At 41.9% G+C, this 25,862-nt stretch overlaps 1 protein-coding gene across 3 annotated transcripts in view; it reads right to left on the bottom strand.

Annotated features, from left to right (window-relative positions):
• The window catches only part of EXOC4 (exocyst complex component 4), a 676,926-nt gene that overhangs the window by 580,940 nt on the left and 70,124 nt on the right, over window positions 1-25,862 (bottom strand). For all 3 annotated transcript variants that reach the window (XM_028525527.2, XM_036010918.1, XM_036010919.1), the window contains exon 6: window positions 16,864-17,107. In XM_028525527.2, coding sequence (XP_028381328.1) covers window positions 16,864-17,107 — 244 coding nt within the window. The remainder of the gene's footprint in view (window positions 1-16,863; window positions 17,108-25,862) is intronic.

Below are 25,862 nucleotides of genomic sequence, written 5' to 3'. Positions count from 1 at the left end.
GGCATCACACAGAGTAAATGCTTGATTAAGTGATGGCCCCACTTTTCAAATACAGATTGATGCTGATTATATAAGCCTGTGGTTCCCAAATATCAATCTACAGACCATGTATTTTTCAGTGATGCATAGGGAAAATAAGAAAAATAGGACCACAGATGGGCTCTTCACAAAGGTAAATATACTTAATTTGATATTTTTTGTACTCTCTTGACAGGAAGATCTGTTATGTTCTCTCATAATGGCAGTTAGAATGCCAAATGTCCCTACTTGACAAAATTTAAACTTAATAACCTATGTTATACTCCAACATCCTTTGAAACCATATTGATCGTGACATTTGGAAGCCTGAGGCACCCTGGTGTCCAACTTCCTGATGGCAGGAAATCTTCAGTACGGGCCTGTGAGCCAGCAGTGAAGCAGGGGACACTGAGGGAGCAGTGGCTGCTGCCTGGTCACCTCCAGGGTCACCAGGCTCATGACTGCACACCCTGGCTGCCACTAAAGGACAACACCAAGTCAGCAACCAGGGGCCGAGCTCTGTTTAGAAAAGAGACCTGGCAGGGAACTGAGGTTAAGATGAGATCCATGTGTCTACTGGCACCACAGAAACAGCGAGCCCCTGTTACAATGCAGACAATCTGCCAGCTTCTGTCACTTGTGGGGGACCAAGGCCAAGCTAGGCCCGTCGTAGTGTGGCCGTCAGAGCCCGGGAAAGACAACAGGGGCAGAAGAAAGGGAGGAGAGACAGGTCAGAAGTGATGAGATTCTACGTGCGTGCCTGCCGACGCTGACACACCCGCCCGTGTCCCAAGAAGGGAGCCCTCTCGCTGAGCCATCACACGGTCACAGCAACGTTAACAAAACCCACAGCACCGACACCAAAATCAGAAACTTCCGTGCTCCGAATGATACCATCAAGGAAGTAAAAAGGCAACCCAAAGATGGGGAGAGAATATCTGCAAATCACGTAGCTGACAAAGGATTTGTATTTAGAATATCTAAAGAATCCTTACAGCTTGTAATAAAAAGGCAAACCACCCAATTTAAAAATGGACAGAGCGTGTGCATATGCCTTCTCCCAAGAAAACATCGTAATGAGCAATAACAAACAAAAAGATGTCCAACATCATCAGCCATCAGAGACATGCAACTCGAAACCGCGAGCTACCACTCCCACACGCCAGGCCGGCTGTAATGGAAAAGACAGACAATAAAAAGTGTTGGTGAGCACGCAGAGACACTGGAGCTCTCGCACGGGGCTGCTGGGGACATGAAATGGTGCAGCGGCTTTGGAAAACAACACTGGGGCATTCCCTCAAACCATCAAACACAGGAGTATTATACGGACCCAGCAATCTCATTCGGAGGTAATACTCGAGAAATGGAAACACACACGTGTACAAAAACTTGCATACAAATGCGCACAGCAACACTATTCATAACAGTAGAATATTGAAAGAGTAGTAAAACCATAAAAGTGGAAACAATCCCAATTTCCATCAACTAAGTAATCGGCAAACAAAATGTAGTATGTCCATACAATGGAATACTATTTGTCTATAAAAGGGAATGAAGTACTGATACACGCAACATGGACGAACTGTGGGAAACTCATAGAAAATCATATATTGTACAACTATATTTGTATCAAATATCCAGAATAGACAAATGTATTGAGACAGAAAATCTATTGGCGGTGACGTGGGTGGGCAGGAACTGACTGCTGAACCAGACGGGGCTTGTTTTGGGTGGGGACACGGAGCCACACTGTGGCAGCCACTGCACAGTCCTGGGAATAAGCGGAAGCCACCGAACTGCACACTTTCAGTGGGTGGGCTGCAGAGCAGGGGAGTTACACCTCAACATGCAGTTGTGGCTCTGAGTGCGGCCAGCAAAGGCCCGACAACTGCCCCCTTGACGAGAAGAAAACGCACGGAGCAGGGGAAAGAGGAATCTACCTGCCGCCTCTGTACACAGAGAGGCACAGGGAGAGCTGACTCCTGCAGACCCTGCTGCCGGGAGGACAAGGGCATTTCCCTTTCGGTTCGCTTGTTTTGTGTGTGTTTGTTTTTCCTTCTAATACGAGTAATCTGCATGAAACAAAGATTCACATTCTTTCCTGGTGCTGATCACTCCTAACCTTTTAATTACGAAAAACAATCTCAACTTCTCCAAGTGTTCCATCTGTAAAATCAAATTTTAATTAAGACCTGTTCTGGGAGCCTCTCAGAACTGCCAGAAGGATCAAATTGGAACCTGCAGAGAAGTAGCCAGGGAAATGACACAACAGTGAAGACAGGGGAGTCTGGATCCCTTTGTCGGGGCTTGCAGCCTGACCACCTCTGAGGAAGATGGGTACCTTTTCAGAGAGAGAGAGAGAAATATATTAAATGTAGCAATTTGGAAGGGGTGATGTTGGTTTAGATCTGGACATGTTCCATTTAAGGTGCCATGTACTCAGGTACGCGGATAGGCAAGTGTAGGGCTCAGGAGAGAGACTGACACTGGAAATTTAAAAAGTGAGACGTATCTGAGAGAGTGAGATCACACAGGGACAAAGCACAGAGTGAGAAAAAAGAAAAGGAAGCTCCGGAGCCAGCGCTGCCTGAGACAGCGGTGCTGAGAAGGTGGTTGAAACGTGGCGAGGGCGGAGGAAGCCAGGGAAGACAATCTTAGAAGACAGAGGGGAAGAGTGCTAGCACACGCGAAGTCGGGAGAGGCAGGGGGAGTTCTGACTCCCGCTCCCAGTGACCGTGCTGAGCGGGTTTCAGAGCAGCACCAGGAGCTACAGGTGGCGGAAGGTAAGTGAATGGCAGAGAACAGAAAGAAACTGGAGTCAATCACACTTTTCAGCCAACATACACACTCTTTAATAAAGAAAAGGATAAAGTAAGAAGACTTTCCCCTGATGCGTCGAAGAAGGAGAGAGATTAGGAACCACTCACATAAACTGGACGTAATCCGCACCAGTCTGGCCCCATGTAAAGCTGCCAGGAACACACTAAAGTACATAGTTAATATTCACACACATTCTTCAACTGCCCGCACAACGCCAGACTGAGATAACAAGGGTTTACTTCTAGCTGCAGACACACACGGATGAACGAAACACACAAGCCCCAGGAAAATCATTCCCCACACTGCTCCCACCCCAGAATATTCAATAAATAAAAGGAGAAATAAACCATCACAACGCAGTTAGCACAGCTGCTTAAATCCTATTAGGGTCAGGGTTTTCACCACTGATCCAAAAGGCAATAGGGCAGGCAGAATCATTAAATTACTAGATGATCCCTTAAACTGAATTGAATAAAGGAAATCCTCATACGGGAACAAGCCTAAGAACCTTAGAGATTAGAATTTCAATTAATGGCAATCTCTACACATCAGATGAAAATAACACACTCACACACACATGGGTTATTTCGAGAGTCAGAAAATGGTATGCTATAATATGCAATCCAACACCACAGGTAGTGGAAGGAAATATTGATCCGCGGGTGGCAGTGTTTTATCAATGGCAGTATGAAGAACCGTCGGAAACCTAGACTTGACACCACGTCTTCTTCATGTCTCTGAAGAAGAGTCATGTGACTTTCAGTATGCCACGGGGCTTTTCCAGATGTCAGGTTGCTCAGACACAGATTTCCCAGTCACAAATTGACTGTATGTAATAAATGCAAGAGCAAACTCAAGGTAACAGTAAATTGCTACTATGTACCTTCAACAGTTACCACCCAGGGAACATTTTAAGAGGGAGATTCAAGAGTGACTCCAGACGTTTCCACAGTCCGGCTGCATCCCTGTCCTTCCCTCGGCTTGGTGAGTCCTGCTCATACTCCGTAAGACACACCAGTATCATTCCAATACAACTCCTTTCATTAAATTAGTTAGAGTTCGGTTTCTGTCACTTATAAATTTTTTAAAAAGGCCTAATTCCCAGAGTAAGAGCCAATGGCTGCACCCCTCCGAAACAAAAACAGATGACCACGAATGGCAAAAAGAGACACAACAGTGGCGGGCATGGCCTGTGGGCCGGGAAGTGAGGCGAGGTGCCTGGTTTACGCTTCCTTGTAGCCACACCTTTACCCTGACACATGGCCAAAGGCCAGAATGGAAAAGGCAGGCGGTCGGGTTTGCGGGTGCCCCCCTCGAGAATGAAAGAACAAGCAACACCGGGCGGCAGTGCCAGGAGAAATCTAGGATGAGAGACACCAGCCTGGGGCCCTCTGCATGGGGCTGGCAGCCAAAGCTGTCACAATGGAAGAGATCCATAAAACAGTAAGGCTGAAGTGACAAGCAGGAGAAGGAAGAGGAGGAGGAGGACAATGTCAGCGACTGTGATGAGGACGACACCAGAGACCACGGCGGCCACATCAGCAGCAGCCACACGATGGCAACCTGGATTACCTCATCTAACCCTCGGGACAACCCTGGGAGGAAGGGACAGCAAGCACTCACTGAACACCATTGACAGGTTCTGAAATTTCAGGCAAAACATGTAATGAAACCAATTACACCATAGGCTGATGGATATAATCAAGAGGTAAGTTCCTATGGCATCTCTTTAACACTGGAACAAAATGGACTTCAAACAAACCATAGTTATCCCAGAACCTGCTGAACCACTTTTCTCCTCATTTTATAGACAAGAAAACCAAAGTTCAGAGATAAGGAGAGAACAAGGGACTCAATTTTGGACCATGTTCCTTTTAAGGAGCGTTAGGAAGCAATGTAAGAAAAGAGATATCGGTACTTAGGATGTTAGGAAGACCAAGCCTAGACAGAGTGTCAAGAGAACCATCTACATCGCCTTTGGTTTTCTCATTGCAAGCTGGTTTTTACCCCTCCAGTACTCCACTAAACACTCCTGCTGAGTCTCGAATAACCATTTTGCTCAAGCTGACACGCGCTCCTCACTCCTCGTTCGAAAAGTGCAGCCCCCGTCTCTCCTGACCACTCGCTCCTGGGAACACTGCCTTCCGCTGGCTGCACGGCACTGCTCTGCTTTCCTTCCACCTCTCCGGTCGCCCTGTCCCAGGAGCCTCTTCCTGAGACGCTGTGAGCTCTCCTCAACCCGCACGCTCTCTCTGGGTGAGCTCACTGACCACTGCGTCCTCGCCTATCCACCTGCTGGTAACTCCCCCACACCTTCTGGCCAGGTCGCTCCCCTGAGCTACAGACGTCAAACTTACCAAGTTTCAATGGAGCTCATCACCTTGCTCCCCGAACCTACTTCTCCACATTCCCGAAGTCAGTGAATGGGACCACCTGCCCCAGCGAATCATCCCCACCTCCCGCCAATCCAATCCATCACCAGCTTCTTTCATTTTCACCTCTCCACTATCTCTCAGATGGGACCGCTACTGTACTCCATGGTCACCGTTACTTTGCTAGTTCAGATGGTCCCATCTCCACCCTGCATGATTAAAACGGCCATCCAAATAGCCTCTCCTCCAGTCCCTGCCTCACCCCTTCTTCATAGTAAACTTGTCCAGAGTAAGAACTGTGTCTGACTTATTGCTGTATTCTAGTATTTTCCACAATATCCAGACCCTGGTATGCAGCCAATGAGTATTTGTGGAATGAAAGAATGGGGGTGGGAATGAGATCCAGTAGACGGGAGAGGTAGAGACTTGCTTACAGATAATAAGTGATGAGGAAATGAGTTTATAGATTATAACACCCTGGTTTTAGAAGACCACAGAAAGAAATGTTTTGCACAAAACGCTCTCTCAAAATATAACCTTATGAACCTAAACATGAGAACCAAAAGAAGTATAAGGTACAAGCTGAAAGATACATGCATTCAGAGCTAACTGTAAAAAATAGTATCATAAAATCTATTTGTGTAAAAAAAAAAAACCAAAGTGTCAAGATGAAGAAAGTATTTGTTTTTTAAACCCCATTACCTGAAAAATGTGAAAATCAGCCTTCCTGTTGATATAAATAAAATGTTACTTATGCTCCCAGATCTCCTACTAACTTGCTACCTGCCGCTGTGCCCACGTGTCTCATCTTCAAGGGCCACCATGAAAGATGGCCAAGAGGTAAGAAGAAAATGTTAAGGAACAGTCACAACTGCATAAGAAAAGAAATGTCTGTGATATAAAGCTACATCGTGCACCTATGAGACATGTTTAATTTTTAAGGTGAGATACAACTACCTGTATCTAAATTTCACACCCAGGAAACCTTGAACTAGTCATGTGGCTGAAAAACCCATGTCTGCAGCCAAGACTCTGCCTTCCTTGGTCACGAAGCAAAGGCACACACAAGGGGGAAAGCCAGCTCTGTTCTACTATTCGTGTGCTGAGACCGTAACATCGGGGTCTGCGTTTTCCCACTGACCAACGGACAAAGGCAATAACCAAACAGTAGGCAAATAACCAAACCAAAGGCAAACAGTATTTGTTTCCCTAGTAGTGCTGTGCTCTAAACAATAGGCAAACACTGACCTCGGAGCTTAGGCTTTGCATGAAAAGTAAAAGAACTTGATCATCAACGACTTCATAGCAGAATGGCCTTAGTTTTACATGCCTGCATCTCACATACACATTTTCCTACTGAGCTTGGCTGATCCAGTATTCTCCATTTCAAACAGGACACAGATCCCATGTAATCTTCAAGGTTATCTAATACGTACTTTTAAGGGTTAGAAATAAGTTTCACCAGTTATTAATAATAATCTTCATGAAAAAAGAAGTTACTATTTGAGGAGTGCTGACTAATTCTCCATCTGCACTGTGAAAAGAACAGGAAGAAACCATCAGCAGTGCTGTACAGGATGAAACACAACGCAGATAAAAAGAGCACCGAGCTGGGCCCTGGCTCGAGTCACTTCCTGCCCATGTCCCTTCCCCGAGTGCCAGGTCCGTCTCTCCTGCTCAGCTTCTGAGTTCTGGAGGGAGGACTTCAAGGAAGCTCTCGTTCCAACATGCAGCAAATGAATGACTACAGTTAGAAAACAAACCCAGGTCCCCTTTCTTTTCATAAAAGTTTTAGTATCATTCATTCATAAGCCTTTCCCCGGATAATCTCTTCAATAAAGTGTTGGGAAAACTGGTCAGCCATATGCAAAACATTAAAACTGGATCATTATTCCTACACCATACATGGAAAGCAACTCACAAGGAGTGAAAGACTTGAATGTAAGGCCTGAAACCACAAAATTCTCAGAGGAAAACATAGGGGGGTAAGCTCCATGGTAAAAGTTTTGACAGTGATTTTTGGGGTTGACAACAAAAGCAAAGGCAACTAGAGAAAAAATAAATAAGTGGGACTACATCAAATTAAAAAGATTTACACAGCAAAAGAAACCATCAACAAAATGAAAAACAACCTATGGAATGTGAGAACACAGTTGCGAATCATATATCTGATAATCAGCTAATAGGCCAATACATAAAAAAAAAACTAACACAACTCAAAACAAACAAAAAACACAATCCAATTTTAAAATGAACAGAGGAACTGAATAGACATTTTTCCAAAGAAGATACACAAATGGCCAAAAGGTACATAAAAAGGAGCTCAACATAACTAATCATCAGAGAAATGCAAATCAAAATCACAATAAGAGGTCACCTCACACGTGTCAGAATGGCTCTCATCAAAAAGACAAGAATCCAGCGTTGGCGAGGATGTGGAAAAATAGGTAGCTTGTGCACTGTTAGGTGGGAATGCAAAATGGTGCGGCCACTATGAAAAATAGTATGGAGCCTCAAAAAAGTAAAACCAGAACTATTAAATGATCCAGCAACCCCACTTCTTGGATGTATATCCAAGGCAAGGAAAACAGGATCTCGGTATCCACACTCTTGTGTTCACTGAAGCATTACTTACAATATTCAAGGCAAGAAAACTAAGTGTTCACCAACAGAGGGGTGGACATAGAGTATATGGCATATGCCAAATACAACGAAATACTCAGCCGTGAGAGAGAATGATACCCTACTGGTGCTGCAACATGAATGGATCTTGAGGGCCTTATGCTAAGTCAAATAAGTCAGAGAAAGACCAACACTGTAAGATACCACTTACATGTGAAATCTAAATTAAAAATAAATAAGTAAATAAATAAGCCCTGGCTGGTATGGCTCACTGGATTGAGTGCCAGGCTGCAAACCAAAGGGTCACAGGTTCGATTCCCAGATCAGGGCACGTGCCTGGGTTGCAGGCCAGGTCCCCAGTGCAGGGCACACCAGCAGCAATCATGCATTGATGTTTCCCTCTTCCTTTCTCCCTCTCTTCCCCCTCTGTCTAAAATAAATAAATAAAATCTTAAAAAAAAAAAAAAAACCCTCAAAGAAATAAAGGCCAGAATGTCAGTTGCCAGGGGTTAGGAGAGTGGAGGAAATGGGGAGATAGTGGCTGAAGATTACAAACTTCCACAAACTCTATGATGAATCAGTTCTGGAGATCTAATGTATGCATAATGGCTATAGTTAATAATACTGTATTATACAAGGTATGTTCTTTAGGTATCCAGTCATGTAACATGAATAATAGAGACATTTATTGAAGATACAAGATAAAATAACATCAAAGTAGGCACTTGGGACTTCATACAATTCTCATAGCTATCAGCTGCCTCATCGTATTTTCCTGAACCTTATCAACAGGCTGAAGTCTCTTCCCTTTCAAGGGTGATTTTAGTTTTGGGAAAAGCCAGAAGTCTCAGGGCACCAAATCTGGGCTGTAGTGGGACTGAGTTACCTGGGTGATTTGATGTTTTGCCAAATAGCTCTGCATGAGATGTGATGCATGAGTGGGCACATTGTCATGATGAAGCTGCCAATCACTAGCTGCCCATAGCTGTAGCCTTCTGCATCATTCAAATAGTTTCCTAGGAAGAATGTTCAAGCCTAATGGAAAATTTGATGCAGACTCATTGCTCTACTAACTCAGTCACTTTGAATGCAACGGCCACACAGTACACATGCTCCTTCAAAGGCATCTACCACTCCACCAACTAGTACAGTAAAGTCATCAGTGTTCACGCACGTACATTTCAGTCCACTCTCCTTGGCTGCAAGGTTGCATCGATGTTACACAAACTGTTCTCATTTCAGTAAAAATGACTGCACTTTTTCTAGACAGGCCTCATATATTTTAATGCTAAAAATGGTTGTGTATGGATACTATAGTTGTGTGGTTTATTTTCCACTCTATTTTGCAGATATTATAGTGGAAAATAAATTCATTATTTAAGAATTAATTTGAGGTATTACTCAAGTCATTTTAATCAGAAGGAATCATTACAATCGAACCTACCTATCGGGATATCATGTGGAAAATGTAAAACCCGTTTGCACACCAACTGGATCATGTCCATCAGATTACTTTTTGTGATACAGGTGTGTGTCTGTGCGTTAGACTATTTTCTGACTGCTCCTATAATGGACACTTCGAGAGAAGAGAGAACTACTTTGCCTTGTTCAGCACCATATCTCCAGAATCTAGCAGAGTGCTCACCTGATCCATAATATTTGTTGCATGAAAAAAATGAATGTCACATATATTGAGTGTCTATGTGTCAGGGACCAAAAATGGCATCAAACTTACGGTCTCTGCCCTTACTGACCTTAAAGTCTAGAGAAAAAAGGCACTGATTAGAGAACACTGAGATGAAATTATTGCAAATTGGGTTACGTGCTAAGAGAAAAAACAAAGTGTGCCATGAGAGCATACAGCCTGAGGACCTGAGCTGGTACGGGTAGCTGCTGTTTTTAAAATGATAAACTAAGACAGGTTTTACTGTTGTTTTATACTAGCTGTAATTATTGAGCACCATTGACTTGACAGCACCTACTAGTGAACTAGCCATTTTTCTAGCATGTCTATCTTTTTATTGACTTGCAGGAACTCTTTTCATATTAAGTTGTTAGGTATTTATATTGCAATTTTCCCTGTTTCTCTTTTAACTTTATAATGTCTGACCATTAGACATGTGTTTTTATGCAGCTATATTTAACGATGTTTTCTTTTCTAGCTTCTAGGGTTTTTATCCAATTTAGGGCTTCCCCACCTTCAGATTACAAAAAAAAAAAAAGTCCCAAACTTTCTTCTAGTACATTCTTAGTACTTATATTTTTGATACATCTGGAATCTGAAGGAATGGCTACACTGCCCTGAAACAGACACAACGCACCACACTGTGTGGCAGCGGACTGTACACCCCTTTGTTTCTGCCTCCCGTGTGCCTGCCGCAGAACTGCCAGGCCAGCCAAATGACTGCTGAACAATTCCAACACCGAGTCATCTACTTTATAGTCATGGTTTTTCTCGAGGTTGTTATCTGCCTCATTTCCTAATTTTTTTCCTGGTTTCTCAGTCTATGAAGGCTGTAGATTCATAGAAATACATTGAATTATTGCTCTAAAAACTGAAAAAATATACTTTAAAAGTGCAGAACTCAGATTGAGGGCATACTGTTGTAATAGAGGAGTCTTAAAAAGTCTAAAGACACAGGTGCCAATGTTAGTTTTGTAGTAAGTAGAGTGTTTATGAAAAGAGAAACAAATGAAACATTTCTTATGATTTCTTTAGACCTGTTGCTAGAGTCAGGCATATGTTTCTCTTTCAAATACAATAGCATTTCCTGTCATCTTTTCTTTCTCTACCAGTTACTCTCCTCCTAAGTATCTGAAATGTAGGATTTCGTGGAGTTGGCCATTTTATTTTACAGAAAAGTCATTTAAGAGCAGCTCCAAAGCAAGGCCAAGCATGTGTCTTCGCGGCTTCCTGCAGCCATTCCCAAGCCCAGCATGGAGCACCTGGACACGCCTGGAATCAGGAAGGACCTCGATTTTAACTTAGATGAGTAGTTAATTCGAATCAAAGCAAATGGGAAGCAAGTAAACTTGAGTTCAGTGATTGTGATTCCATTTGATTACATCTTTAGCTTTGATTACACATATCAGTGAGAACATGCTTTAAATACACCCGTCCATTAAACGCTGAAGGGTATAAATAGGATGAACCAGGGACACAGAAAAGAAATTTCACTGTGCCCCAACTAGGATAGATCCCCTGCAGCTGTACTGAAACACACTTAGAACAAATGAAAGGAATTCATTCCTTCCACGGGCACTTCCTGCACCAAGTAGTAACTAAAATATACAATTCAGTATCATGGCAAATAGTACCGATCCCAAATTTATGCACTTTCTAGTAAGACTTACATAAACTAATTAATGGTAGCCTCATCGCACCTCAGGTGCATGAGTCAAGTCAGCAATGCCGACAGCTCCTCGGTAAACACGAAGCCACATACTGCCCTTCGATTACAGTCTCTAGGGAAACGGGGCTTGGCTGAATGGGCTGGAGGACTTACTCAATATTACATTTCTGAAGTCTTTGTTTTGTATTTGTCAGAGTAAAAGAAATCTGCTTTTGATTCCTATTGTTGTGCATACTACAGCAGGTTCAAGTCGGAGACTGGGCCAGCTAAGGGAATAACAGATAAGACCTGTTCCATGGGTTATAACTGATACTGTCACCCAGTGCCAGCCTTCGGGCTGCATCAAAGCCCACTTCTCTATCTGGTAGGCAGTGGGCGCTGCCTTAGGTCTCGTCGCTCTGTGCGCCTGTGGTGTCACAATACAAAAGGTGGTCCACGCTCAAACTGACACTGCATTTCTTTCACTGCAAAAACACACAAAACCTTGTGTCAAAGGAAATTCTTCCCTTGTTTAGAAGTGGTGTCAGATATGATTAAGTGCCTTTGTGTGGATTTCAGGATACATTTCATATCTTTTGGGCTTCTCCAGTTCCTGGCCCATCCTACCATTATGGTCCCTAACCAGACTGGCCCATGAGGGGAGTTAACCGTGTGTGTGCAGCCTGATTTAGGAATGGACACATTTAGTTGCCCAAGACATTTAATGAATCAATAAATAAGTAAAAGATACAAAGAAGATAATTTTTCATGAGAACTGTTTTATTGGATTTTTTTTTAAATCTCAGCACTACTCACAGTGGGGTGTAAGGATCAGCAGCACCAATGCCACTCGAGACTTAGAAATGCAAATCAGCCCTGTGGTGGAGGGTGATTAAACTGGAATCTCTGGGTGCAGGGCCCATGGGAGCACATGCTTGAGATGATTCTCATGCATGCTGAAGGTTCCAAACACTCTGCACAACATCACAGACATCACAGAGTTTGCAGGTTTGGAGCATTTATGCTTTGCAAAGCAGCTTGCCATCTGGTGTCTCACCTGAGTGGGCCTCACTACTGGCCTCATCACAGGTAGGGGCATTATTATTAATCCCAGATTTACCCAGGGAAATGTGAAAGCTGAAATACTTTGACAGTTCACAAAGCTTGGTGGCAGTGGAAATAAGAGTAGAAGTGGCCCCTTTCCACCACACGAGTTTGCTTTCTGGCTCACATAAACATGGTGTTCCTGACTCATTTCCTGGGATTGATTTTGTTTTTCCTCCGGAGAAGGGAATTATTTGCCCTGACGTATTCATCCTCCCACCCACACCCCCCACTGCAATCGATGGCCCCTCAGACATAGTGGACATGTTAAGAAGTCTGATCAGCAGTCACAGGGTAAATGGATCTTAATTAGCTCACCTGAGAGTCAAACTGATGACCTAGATTCCTAAGTCATCTCCCTAGAGAACGTGTCCATTCTTGTACTAAAACTAATATACAACTAAGTAATAAGAATATATTCCCTAAAAATTTAACTTTTATCATCTCTAGGAAGTAGATTTATGAATAACCTTTCTAATGTTCCACTATGAGGAAATACTATTTTGGGGGGTGGGGGAAGACCCCTCCCAGCTTCACTGAGCTATATCAGACATATAACACTGTGGAAGTTGAAGGAGTACAGTGTGGACACTTGATACACTGACATACTGCAAAATGATCATCGGCTCGGCACTGGCTAACACTTTCATCACTTCACACAATTACCATTCTTTTATGGTGAGCGTATTTAAGATCTACTCTCTCAGCAGCTCTTGAGTACACTGTATTCCTTTCCGATGTTTTCCACGAGCCTTTCTTCAATATGACAGTGGGCACAGAACGTGCAATGTTCCCCGCTGTTTTTGACCAGACACTCAATCTTCTTTCATTCACAAGGCAGACCAGGAACACTGCAGAATGGCTTCCTCCCTGAAAGGAGAAGGACCTCTGGCAGCCATGACCCCACTCCTTCGATCCTCATGCCTTCTTCAAGACCAACAGTTTCACTGAAGGGCAGCAGGCTCCGGCACCTCCCCTGCAATGAGTTTCGTGTCTGAACGTTTAAACAGGCACGTCTGCAAACAGATGGCGCAGTTGCCTCACACCTGCCCGTCATTCTTTTACAGCATTCCTTTCTCTTTTACATTCTTGACCAGCCATCACCCCTTGGGGAGATCTATTTCTTCCATGTCTTCTTCATGCTCTTCCCATGTGTTAAATATCAGAGAACTTCTTCCAGCTTCTCTGAAACAACAGTGACGTGAACATGCTCATGAGCTAGGTTCTGGGAGCGACGATCAGGCAGCAGGAGCTGAAGAAACTGGCTGTGAGCAGCACCGGCCGCAGGTCACATCAGCCATCGGAAACTGAAGACACGGCCGCCCTCCTGAGGACATGCCGGTAGCAGGGGGTTCGGGGGGATTAGCAAGGCGCACGTTCCCCGAACGCTTACCAAGCTGGCAACGACAGTTGTTGAATATTCTCCATTAACAGTAAACAGAGGTTTACAGACAACTGCAGCTTGGTCCCCTCCACTTGTCGAACAAAATCGCATACAACATTAATTCTCTTTCCATAAAGACAAATGAAAGCAGGCCTGCAGTGCATCACAGGCAGAATATATTTAATAAGACGATGCTGAACAGCAGCACTTTTAGAGAAAGTTACAGAAATGGCGTCTTGCCTCAGAGCAGACTTGCTCGCTGGCAACCTGGAATAGGCTTCCGCCGGCGGGTGAAGGAGAGAGCGAGCATGCCTGCCAGGGACGAGAAATCATGGTTCTTTTTGGCTGTGCTCCAACTTTTGATAAGAAAAACCGATTCTTATACCTTTAGCACAAGGTTCCTTATGGTAAAGGTAAAAAAAAAAATCGCGAGAAGTATTGTGACTTTCCTTCTCTCTAAAATAAACGCCACTAACACCTCCCAGTCAAGTCCGATGAACACAGAGTACCGTGCAAGCTTCGAGGGGTACTCTGACAAGACCCTTTCTCAAATCCTAAACCTCTAGAAGCAACAAGGATGCTAATCATGCTTTTCCAATGAAGTTTCCAAGGTAATTAATTCTTGAGAAGTTATAAAGCATTTGATAGCACACAGCCACCACAAATTAGCTCAGAATTATTAGTTGTTTGGAATCCCAGCCTAAGAACCTACTCTTTGATCTTCAAAAAGTGGTTCAATACCAGAGAGAAAGGTGGTGGGGGTGGGGGGCAGTGAAGTGTACAGGGGATCAAGTGTATGGCCAAGGAAAGAGATTTGACTTTGCGTGGTAAACACGCAATGCAAAATATAGATGACATATTATATAACTGAACACCTGGAACCTACACAATTTTATTAACCAATGTCACCCCAATAAATTTAATAAAAAAAACCTTTAAGTGGTTCACTTCAAATATTTGCTTCCTCTGTACTATTTTATCTCAAAGAGTTTGGGCACAAAATTTCAGATTTGTACATTTTATAAAATACGGTTATGTTATGAACAGCTTACATTCTGCCTACGAAAGCCTTTAAAATATTGGCCAAAGAAACAAAACTTAAAGAAGGAAAAAACCCTCTTGCTGACTCATTCCTCACAGAGAAACATTTATTACTTCCAGGGGCAGTATGCTGAGTTCTCACTCATGAGTTCTGGAAGGGGCTCAGGGAACAGAAGAGGAAGAGGTCAAAATCATTTGAAAGACACATTGCTTTTAGGGGTACTGTAATGAAATCTGCAGAAAAGGTATTGATCCGTGCCCTTTTGTTTTATTTACAATATATGCTATCCTCATGCTATCTCCCTATGAAAGTTCAGCGTATTCATCTCGGGACTTGCAGCAGCAGGGCAAACAGAAAACCAGAATTCTAGAGTCTTTATTAGCAAGAAGGCAAAAGGTCTTCAAGGAAATCCAGGCACTGGGTGAAGAAAGAAGTTCAATTTAGAACCATTCCTCAGCCTGTCTGGATCCCACTGCGAGTGATCAAATAACAAGGAGCTGAAGGAAGAAGCAAGAATAAACAAGCGTGTGGATTCATACACACACACGCATGTGTGTGCGACAATGCTTCCCGGTGCTCCCCTACTAAGCTCTAACCATACGACTTCACTGAACGCCAGCAACCCTATAAAAAAGGTATTTTCCTCAGATTACAGAGCTGGCATTCAAAGTCAGGTGTACTCGACTCCAAAACCTATGCTCATCAAAACACGCGCCTTGAAATGTTCTCTGGCAGGGAGGGGAGAAGGATGGTTTTTTTCAACAACTGTACTTTTGAATGAAGTTTAAAAGGGAATTAGTTTTTGAAGTTCTAAAGTATAATTAAAATTAATGTTATTTAGATACTTAAAATAATGTAAGAATGAAAATGGAATACATTTTTTAAATCCTCACCCAAAGATATGTTTATTGATTTGAGAGAGAGGGAGAGAAAAAGAGAGAAACATCAATGTGAGAGAGAAACATCAGTTGGTGCCTCCTGTATGCACCCCGACCGGGGATCAAACCCGCAACCTAGGTGTGTGCCCTGACTAGGGATCAAACCTGAAACCTTGTGGTGTGCGAGATGACACTCCAACCAACTGAGCCACCTAGCCAGGGCCAGAATAAATTATTTTTCCAAAAAAATTTAAAGTCTGGGTAATTCTACAGTAAGTAAGCTATTATTATTTCTCCCTAAATCCTTTAAAAAGACTAATTTTAAAGCCCTAAGTACAAACGGCAGCATTTCCTTAACATGTCAACAAGATCATGACGCCTTCGACACACTGTCTAGCGCCTCCCCAGAACTCATTATCTGAATGGAGCGCATGCTCTGCTGTGCCCTCTGCTCTCAGATGAAAACGGGGTTTCTTTTGTCCTCCCCCATGCCCCCGTGCCCAATTCCCGCCCTGTACTTGTCTAGTGTCTGGGAAGAACTGGGGGTCAGAAGCAGAGGAGAACAGAGAGCTGTGTGGAGTGAATCTTGGGTTTTCCAGGAACGCCTCTGTTTCCAACATCTCGTCCCGCCCACCGTCAGAGGACCTCAGTCTATGATGCCCTACGCTCTGGTTCGGCGCACATGGTCTCCCAGTGCACGACCATCCAGCAGAGTGTGGGCCAGACCACAATTTCAGTTTCCCCTTACGCAATAAGACTTAGGAATCCAAATCCTATTAGCAGTTTTGAATACATACAGTCATTCCTGAGACTAATTTACCTACTTACAGATATGACCACAAATTAAAGGAGAAACCATGGGGCAAGGAAGACCATGGACTTGCATTCAATTCCCAGATCAGCTACTTGCTCTGTGACCCTTGACTTAATTAATCTCTGAGCCCCAGTTCCCCTAACTGTAAAATGGGGGTACTAAGTAAGTAGCACATAAAGTTGTAGTGAAACTTAAGTAAAATAATATATACATAAATTGCCTTGAATTCTGCTTAGTACTTAGTAAAAATCCAATAATTGCTTCATTCTCTGAGTACGGAAAAAATGCTTTGAAACTTCAGAACTATGTCAAAAATCAGCTGAATCATACCTATCCGAGCTGCTTTCACCAATCTGCGCTTGTACGGACTACACTACCCCGAATTCAAGAAATAACATCAAAAGAAGATAACCACTTACCTCCCACCCTAGAAAAGGTACAACAGTTACCAACAACCCCACCCGCACCCCCACCTACCTGGGCTGGTTCTCCGCGGTGAGGTTCTCCCCCCTCTGGTAGCTGCTGTCCGCCACCTGCGTTGTGGACCTCTTCACGATCTGCTTGAGCTCCTGCTCTAGGCGCTCCTTGATGGCTTTCACAGTCTCGGGGATCTTCTTCAGTTTGGCGAGCCCCTTGATGAGGATGCCCATGAAAAGGGTGCTGTTGTCCTCCGGATCCAGTTCCAGGTCCTCCTTGATGTCCTGCAGGTTTAGCTCCCTCCCTGCAAAAAAAAAAAAAAAATTAATTAATAAATGGATGCAGATTCCAATATAAAATTCAACAACAGAGTGGGCCTAAAAAATGGGATCTCTGCTTTGATCACTCCCTTAAATAAATCAGAGATTTTAAAATTATATTTGTAATTAAATTATATTTACATAGTAACTTAAATATAAAAGTAACAGTACATTCTTTTTTTCTTTGTTTTAAAGATTTTATTTTTAGAGAGGGGGGAAGAGAGGGAGAGAAACACAGCATGAGAGAGAAACATCAGTTGCCTCTTGCACACCCCCCTGACCAGGGACAGAACCCACAACCCAGGCAAGTGCCCCGACCAGGAATTGAACCAGCAACCTTTCTCTTTGCAGAATGATACCCAACCAACTTAGCCACACGAGTCAGGGCAACAGGGCATTCTTCAAACCATACCCATCAGCTAGTAATAAGAGACAAAAACTATTAAAAACAAGTCAGCAAATCTCCACAGGAAGTTTCCATAGACTACCACTTCCAGAATGAGTCAGTCAGCCTGTGACATTTATTAAGCATTCACTGTTTATAAAATGTCATACTTGGCATGAGACTTGGAAAGAGAGAGACCACAATCTCAAATTCCTATTTATTAATTAGAAGAGATAAATAGCTGATATAAAGACTATTACAAGTACACATAGAAGAGGTAAATAAGATAAAATTATAACAAATGATAAAAACGGGGAAGAAAAATAAAAGAAAAACAACACATACAAGTGAGACAAAACTCTGAGGAAATGAATAACAAAGAACATTTCATAAATACAAAAACCCTATGTTTGTTTAAACATTATGTCTAATAAACATTCTTATCTCCTGAAGACTGGTCTTGCTACTGCATGTACATTTTCTGAGAATAAGTCTGTGTCACAAGTCTCTGAAGACCTTAAGGCTACAGCTTTCATCCAACTGTGCAGTTCTGAAATGCAAGGAACAGTCTGGAATGTTCCTAACCCCTGTGGGAACCTGGGAGAGGGGTGGAATGAAACCTGAGGCTTTTGTTATCTTCTGAAAACCACAGGTGCATATGTGTAAAATGTGTCATATGACTTCGGGGCCCTCACTACTGCCAAAAGCAGCACAGGGTGAAAACGTCTGGCCCTAAAATAATGACCTCGTTTTACAAGGGGCTGGACTAAGACAGGCAGAGCAAAAGTGAGTACAAGCTTAGATATGGACCCTAATGGTTCAAGTTTCCCCCATCCTCCCCTCTCCTCCACCCGTCAGAACTGGAACATTGTACAATATGTGATACTCTGAAAGCACATACACGTTCTTCTTTGGCAGACTCAGGCTCAGCCACACAAGCAGCCCACCCAAGGCTGTTCAGCAGCACTGGGCACCCCGAAAAATGAAAGGATACCAATCCATGGAGTAAGTCCTTGTAACCACTGCGTACGTTTTCGAAGACCTCTACTTCGGATGACATGTAGGCTATTTTCCTTGGTCCCTTTTTTTGCTCCCAACTCATAAAATGGACTTCAATATGGACCAAAGGTATTTAATGATATAATTACTTGAACGAGCTTAATCTAAAACAAGTCTTCTGCATACTTGTTTGTGATGCTGTTGTCTTACTTGGATGCACTACGTAACCCCTGAAGCCCATGAGGAGAGAAAAGGGCTTCAAGAATGACCAAATTCATATTGCTTTCTTTACAACACAGAAGGCATTTGATTATATGGTATATAAATTAGTTTTTTTAAAATACTAGTAAACTGGAAGTAGAACCAAGAAGCCTTATGCCTCTAAGGATCACATGACAATTCTGATGGCAAATCAAAAAAAATAGTCATTGAGCTCTGACAGGTGTGGCTCAGCAGGTTGGGCATCATCCTGCAAAGCAAAAGGTCACTGGTCCAATTTCCCAGTCAGGGCACAGGCCTGGGCTGCGCCCAGTTCTCAGTCCAGGCGTGTGCGAGAGGCAATGGATCGCTGTCTCTCTCACACATGGATGTTTCTCTCCCTCTCTTTCTCCTCCCTTCCCTTCTTGCTAAGAATAAATAAAGTTTAAAATCTTGTTTAAAAAAGTCATTGATATTTCCCAGAGTGGCAGTTCCTGAATACACATTTTAGTTGCGGTTTTGTTTTATACATAAGGAAATAGACACAAAATGACGTGAGACCAACCCCAAAAGCAAGAAGAAAAAAGCACTTAGCAGCCAAGGGGCCATAGAAATGTAACCTGTCAGAGGGAGAAAATGAAGCAGAAAGATAAGCAGAACTTCAGGCAGGAAAAAGTAATAGAAATGTATCTGGGACAAAACGATCTTCACCAAAGAGGACAAGTAAGTCACAAAGAGGACCATGCGAAAGGCCACCTGAAAAATCACCGCCACCTGCCACTGGAGTGATTGGTGATGAGATAAATGTGGTGTGAATCAATGGGCCCCTAGATTATGTAGCAAAAAGCTACTTACAGTCTCACTAATATGATACATAGCCTATTAAAAAATAAATAAGCAAGGTATGCACGATAAAATGCCACGTCTGTTTAGAAGCTTATCTGTTTGTCTCCTGAAATCTCCTAGAGCATAAACACTGAGCAGATCCAATATTAATTAATTTATACTCTCTATTTCACTTACATCAGCTGAAAATTAAAAGGCAATTTAAAAGGATAATATAATCAACCACGAAGACTAGAGTCTAATAATCACAAAAACCCTGCGAGGTCAGATAGAATTATTGGTGCTTTATGGAAAAAGCCTTGTACAAAAATAATTTAGCTGAAATTCAGTACGGCCTCACACCACAATTAGAACAAAATGTACATATTTCCAGGCCACTAAACACCAAAGCATTTTCTTGCATCTGTATGGGTCTAATATGTGCTCAGCGTGTGGGTTTTAGGACGCTCGAACAAACACTTCACTCCCTTTCCCAATTTCTCATCTTCGATATTTCTGCTCTGAGTAGCTTGAGGAGTTCTTGAGCCTGGTTTTGAAGACTTTCACTGATAGAAGAGCACTAAATGTTAGAAGACTTCCATGTCTTTCAACCAGTTATGTCTATCACAATCCCACTGGCCCCGACTGTTTCTTACTAGACAGGCAGGCAGGCGGGCAGGCACGTGTACCTACACACCCACATCGAAGTGGACGTAAAGCCCGCCAGTGGTTGAGGGTGAGCGCGGCATCCTGAAGGAGGCTGAACTAAGGCACTTTGTTCACTAAATAATTAACTAGATGATATCGAAGGTCCTCTCAAGCTCCACAATTTCACAATTCCAATAACTACAGTTTAAATCTATACATATCTGATTGCCAGGCCTATAGCTGATTCTGTATACTACCAATATTATCGACATAGCCCATTAGAAAAATGGATAAACAAGATGAACAATCCACTTGTGCAGCTGAATATTTTATAAAAGAAAACTACTTCTTTGATGCCCAGAGCGTACAGAAAGCAATCCAGACCAGTCCACAGCTGCTTTCTTCTCATGGTATGCGGGGAAAGGAAAGGCTGGTAATGCATGCTGCCCCCCGTACACATGCATCCTCAAATTGCTAAAGATAAGGTCCCTGGCAAAACGCTAGTTTCGAGTGAATACGCTATATTCATCTATCATTTACACTTGTACATGTTAATTAAGGTATAAGAGATCATGGCAATGTTTACTGTAGAAATTCCTGCTAGGTGTCATTCCTTACATTATACACAATACCTAAATTATAAAACAGGTATGTTTTTGACCTGCATAATTTAATTTACACGTATTCAAGAACATTATCCCTATAGAAGAGAACTGTCGGCCACTGTTGAACAGAATTCAATATAACGAGGAGTCTTCAAACAATGCCAAGCCTAATTAAGACCTCCAACGTGTCAGGCCCACGTGCCCACCGTGCCGCCGTCTCCGCAGATGGGAACCTGGCCTCGGAACGCTGACAGCATTCTCAAGCAGAAAATGACAAGAAAGTTGCCACTTAAAAGTAATTCTTGTGCCTCTTGGTCAAAATTCTACAAATTCATACTTTAGATATCCAATCTACTAAAAAAAAAGCATTATTATATATAAAATGTAAATTAAGAAATTTTTAAAAAGTCTGGCTCACAGTGGAGAGCAGTATTTCCATAGACGAGAAACGCACACGGTGAGGCGGCCAGAGCGTGTGTGCGCAGGGCTCTGGATGGGGAAGCAGGCGTGGCGGGCAGAAGCGGCCTACCTAGGCTTCCAGAGGCCCAGTGGCCAGGGAGGTGATGAAACCCTCCAAGGGCTGTCAGCACAGGCCCAGATCAAGCTCTAGCCCTAGCCGGACAGGTTGCGGGTCTCACCAAATCCTGCTCCTCCATTCACGTCCCAGTGGAGGCACCTGCTCAACTACATGTCTTCAATACCATTCGTTTCACCATGAAAAATGGCTTCTAACATCTTTTATTCTAATTAATGTGCCGTGGAGTAGACTTAAGACAGCAATATCTGATACACTGGTTGCCTCTGGAGTACAGAATCTTGATTGGGGTCTTTCAAATGTTAACTAACTACCCCTGGAGTGTGGAGTCCTGATTAAGGTACTTCAAAGGTGTTAACTAAGCACCCCTAAGGTGCAGATTAAATTACTGTAAAGAAAACTAGAGACCACATAATATCCCACTCTGAGAGGGGACTGCCAAGAGCTATTGCCAACTGCTTCTTGGGGCTATCACTTAACAGGAGCTGGGATTTTTTTAGCCTGGGCACAGGAATGGTTTCGATTCTGAAGCAGACATAAACCCCACACTGCACCGAGTTTTGAAAGCACAGTGACAGCCCTGGCTGGTGTGGCTCAGTGGAATGAGTGCCAGCCTGCGAACCAAAGGGCTGCCAGTTTGATCCCCACTCAGGGAATATGCCTGGAGGCCAGGTGCCCTGCAGGGGGCACACAAGAGGCAACCACACATTGATCTTTCTCTTCCTCTCTTTCTCCCTCCCTTCCTCTCTCTAAAAATAGTTGTTGTTTTTTTTTTAAAGAAATTCTAAAAAAAAAAAATGAACATCCACAGAACTTAAAAAACATAGAAATAGCACAGTGTACACTGGTCCTTCTGTAAGTAAAAGCAGGCTAAGGGATATGCCGGTCTGTTTGCTTTGGGGAAGGTACAGTGGATTGGGATAAAAACAAACTAACTATCAGATCAACTAGTTTCCCTTGGGACAAACTTAGTAATGTGCATTATCCCGTTTAGAGTAAGGAGATGTGCCTTTGAAAGTCAAAGCAACAGCTAATGGAAGAAGCTACTAAAAACATAAGAGGGTTACATGATAAGAGAACAGATAAGGAAAAGATGAATAAGTTCATAGTTTGAATTAATATTCATAAAAGATACTGGATTGCAGTCATCTGTTAATGTATGTTTTTGTAAGTTTGACTGCACAAGAAGACAGTAGTAGAAAGAACAAAAGCTTGGCCTCATACACTTAGATTTATTTGATTATCATCTCTACCACTTTCTAGTTGTGTGATCTCTCAAATCATTAAAATCTTACAGGACCACAATTTCTTCATCTATAAAATGGAGGAATATTACCTAAAAAACTGTGCACATTAAATGTGATCTGATATCAAAACACAAAAGCAAAGCCCCCAAATTAAAAAAAAATGTAAAACTTCTAGCTTTAGGAAATATCCAGTTGCTGAAGACACTGGTGGCTGCATAGGTCCCCATTTCTCAGTATTAGTTCCAAAAACGACATAGAACAACAAAAAGATCAAGTCTTAAAAATCATGCCCTTAGAGGGTAACCTGAAGGCAGCAATTCCCCAAATTCAAAACGACTGTAAATAAAAGTAAGAAAAGAACCTCCTACTCCCAGGAAATGATCTCTCAAAAGTCCTGCTCCTGCTCAGTCACAGGCTCTGTTGCAAATGCGGACTGTGAAAAACTGATGAGGAGACGATAGAGTGAGTGATGAACCCAAGACTGATCTGAAACTACCAGTAGAAAGACAAAGTGCACCCTAAGTTTCAAAATACTGTAACAGTATCCAAGCAGATCACAGTATGAATTACAGAGGAGGAACTTAGAAGCAGACACAACATAAATGAGCAGTGTTTGAGACATACAGTTTCTCGGCGAAAAAGACAAAAAGAAAGAAGTTCCATGAGCAAACCACAGCCTTCACCATCATCAAAAACAAAAAAATCCACTGAAGTGCCTGGATTTTGCTGTACTGACAGAAGAGGGAGCCAATGAGCTAGGATTGCTATAAAACACCCTATACCATAAAAAATGATCAGGAAAAAAAAGGAAGAGATTCATGTAGAGGTATATTTAAAAAATCAGAAATCCAACAACAGAGGAAAAGTCCCTGTGATAAAACCACCATGAAGTACACTAAAACTAAATGACAACGCCAGATGGAATTAAATACTCAAATAAGAATTTGGGGATATAAAAGTCACCTTGAGTCGAAAATCCAAAAAGAAGAGACATGCACAAATAAAGAGAGGTATGAGAAGAAAACTGACTAAACTCAAGAAATATGAAAGAAAAAGACAAATTTATCTCACACATTAAGAATAAATTATGAAATACCCACAGGAGAATAAATTCAAACGAGTATTTCATAAAGGGTATTGAAGCAATGCAGAGAATCAAAATAGAAAATAAAGGGAATATAAAGAAAAAAGAAAGAAGACCAAAAAAAAAAAGTAGTAGAAATGGAAGACGGGCAAGAAAAACAGTAACATATTAAACAAAAAGCAAACAATATAACAAAGTGAATACTTAAAATTATAAGCCAAGAAAAGTTGCCCCCAAAATTTAATCTATAAAAAGAAAGAACCCACTGAGTATCAGGGGAAATTAACCCCAAAATAGCAACTCCAAGACATTTCCTACTGAAACTACTCAACTCCTAAGTCTAAAGGTCCTCAAGGGCTAAAGGATCAAATAACCTAGAGGGGGGAAAAAAAAAAAACTAGATTGGCATCAGAATTTTCATTAAACACATGAAGGAAGACAGTAATGTGGCATTTTACAAGAAAATTCAGGAAATAAGAGTGTAAACCGAGACATGTATACCCTCGCCAGCTGTCTGTGAAGTGCCAGGCTGCAGGAGCCGGGCTGCAGGAGCCGGGCAGCCGTGAGCCCCTCTCAAGGGATCTCTCAGATGACGGGCTTCACCCAACCAAGAGACAACTGAGAAAACGTCAGCAGAAAGAAGATCGAGCATTTAAAATATGTAGAAGTAGACTTGAGACAAAAGTAAAAGTGGGAGTATGGATGAAAGACAACTATACAAAAGTAGTATGTCGTGACAAAGCAAAAATAATGCAACTAAAAATTGGCAGAAGAGACAGAAAGAGGAACATAGAATAAGTGTATTATTTTTTATTTTTTACCAAAACAACAGATGGGAATTAAAAGGACACCAGTAAAATGAGGGAAAAGGCAAAAGAGAGAGAGGGGCAAAAAGCATTTTTCAATGATTTTTAAAATACATTACAAGACAACCACTGTAGAGGAAAAAATCTTCCTAAACAGCAAAAAATTCTTCATACTAAGAGCAAAGAATTAATATTTCAGAAACATAACAAATACAATACACACTCATAAAATATCATGTTAGAGTTGAGACAAATATATCAGTCATACTGATAAACAGTCAATGGATTCAACTCACCTACTACAGGGATTTTCACTTTGACTCACAAAGCCAGGTCCAACTATATGCTACACATAGATCTAAAACAAACTAATTTAGAAAGGGTGGAAACAGAGAATGAACAAAGGTATTCCAGTCAAAAAGCATTAACCATGACAAAGAAGGGCATTTAATCCCAAAGCCACAATTCACAATAAAGCTGTAACACTTATGACTATATGCCAAATAAAAGAACCACCACCTTTTGGGGGGCAGGGAACTACAGGAGATGCAGAGACACAGAGGAAAAACATGCCAAACTTTAACAAATCACACACACACACACAAAGACAGAAGACCTAAATGATATAATTAAATAAATACACCTATAGCTATGTACCAAACTCTATACCTAATAATAGAGAATGAACCTTCTTCTAAAGTACCCATGGAACATTCACAAAAATTGACCATATATTAAGTTACAAGAAAATGTTAGTAAGTTCCATAAAGTAAAAATAGTATAAACAACAATCTCTAAATTAAATGCAATAAAACTATAAATTAATAAACAAGACAAACACAAGACCCTTTTATCTTTAAATTTAAAATTCTTCTATTAAATAGGAGAATTTGGATTCTCATCCAAATACAGACTGAAATAAGACAGTTTTTTAAAAATGACAATGCAAATACTATATATTAATATATATGGGATACAGTTAAAGTACTTTTGAGAGAAAAATTCATGTCATCGAACACTTTTATCAATAAAAATGAAAGAATTAAACATGATTTCAATTGCAGGGGCGGAAACACAAAGAAGGAAAAACTAAAGGTAAAAGCAGATAATAATGAGGTACAGAAGAGAAAAACAATAGACCTAATCAATAAAATCAAAATCCTGGTTATTTCTTAGGGGAAAAAAACTAACACTACAGACCAACTGCTAGCTACTTTGATCAAGAAGAAAAGGAGACAGCACAAATAAAAAATAAATGACAAAAAGGCAACAAAAGGAAATTTCAAAACCATGGGGAAATACTTCGTAGACCTCTACATATAAAATTTAAAAACTAAAAAAGTTAGTAATTTCCTAGGAAACTACAGATTATTAAAATTGATCCCATTAAGAACAGAATGCTTATAG

The sequence above is a fragment of the Phyllostomus discolor genome, chromosome 10 (genome assembly GCF_004126475.2).
Source record: "Phyllostomus discolor isolate MPI-MPIP mPhyDis1 chromosome 10, mPhyDis1.pri.v3, whole genome shotgun sequence".
NCBI lineage: Eukaryota > Metazoa > Chordata > Mammalia > Chiroptera > Phyllostomidae > Phyllostomus > Phyllostomus discolor.
This window is presented reverse-complemented; position numbering and strand designations above follow the sequence as displayed.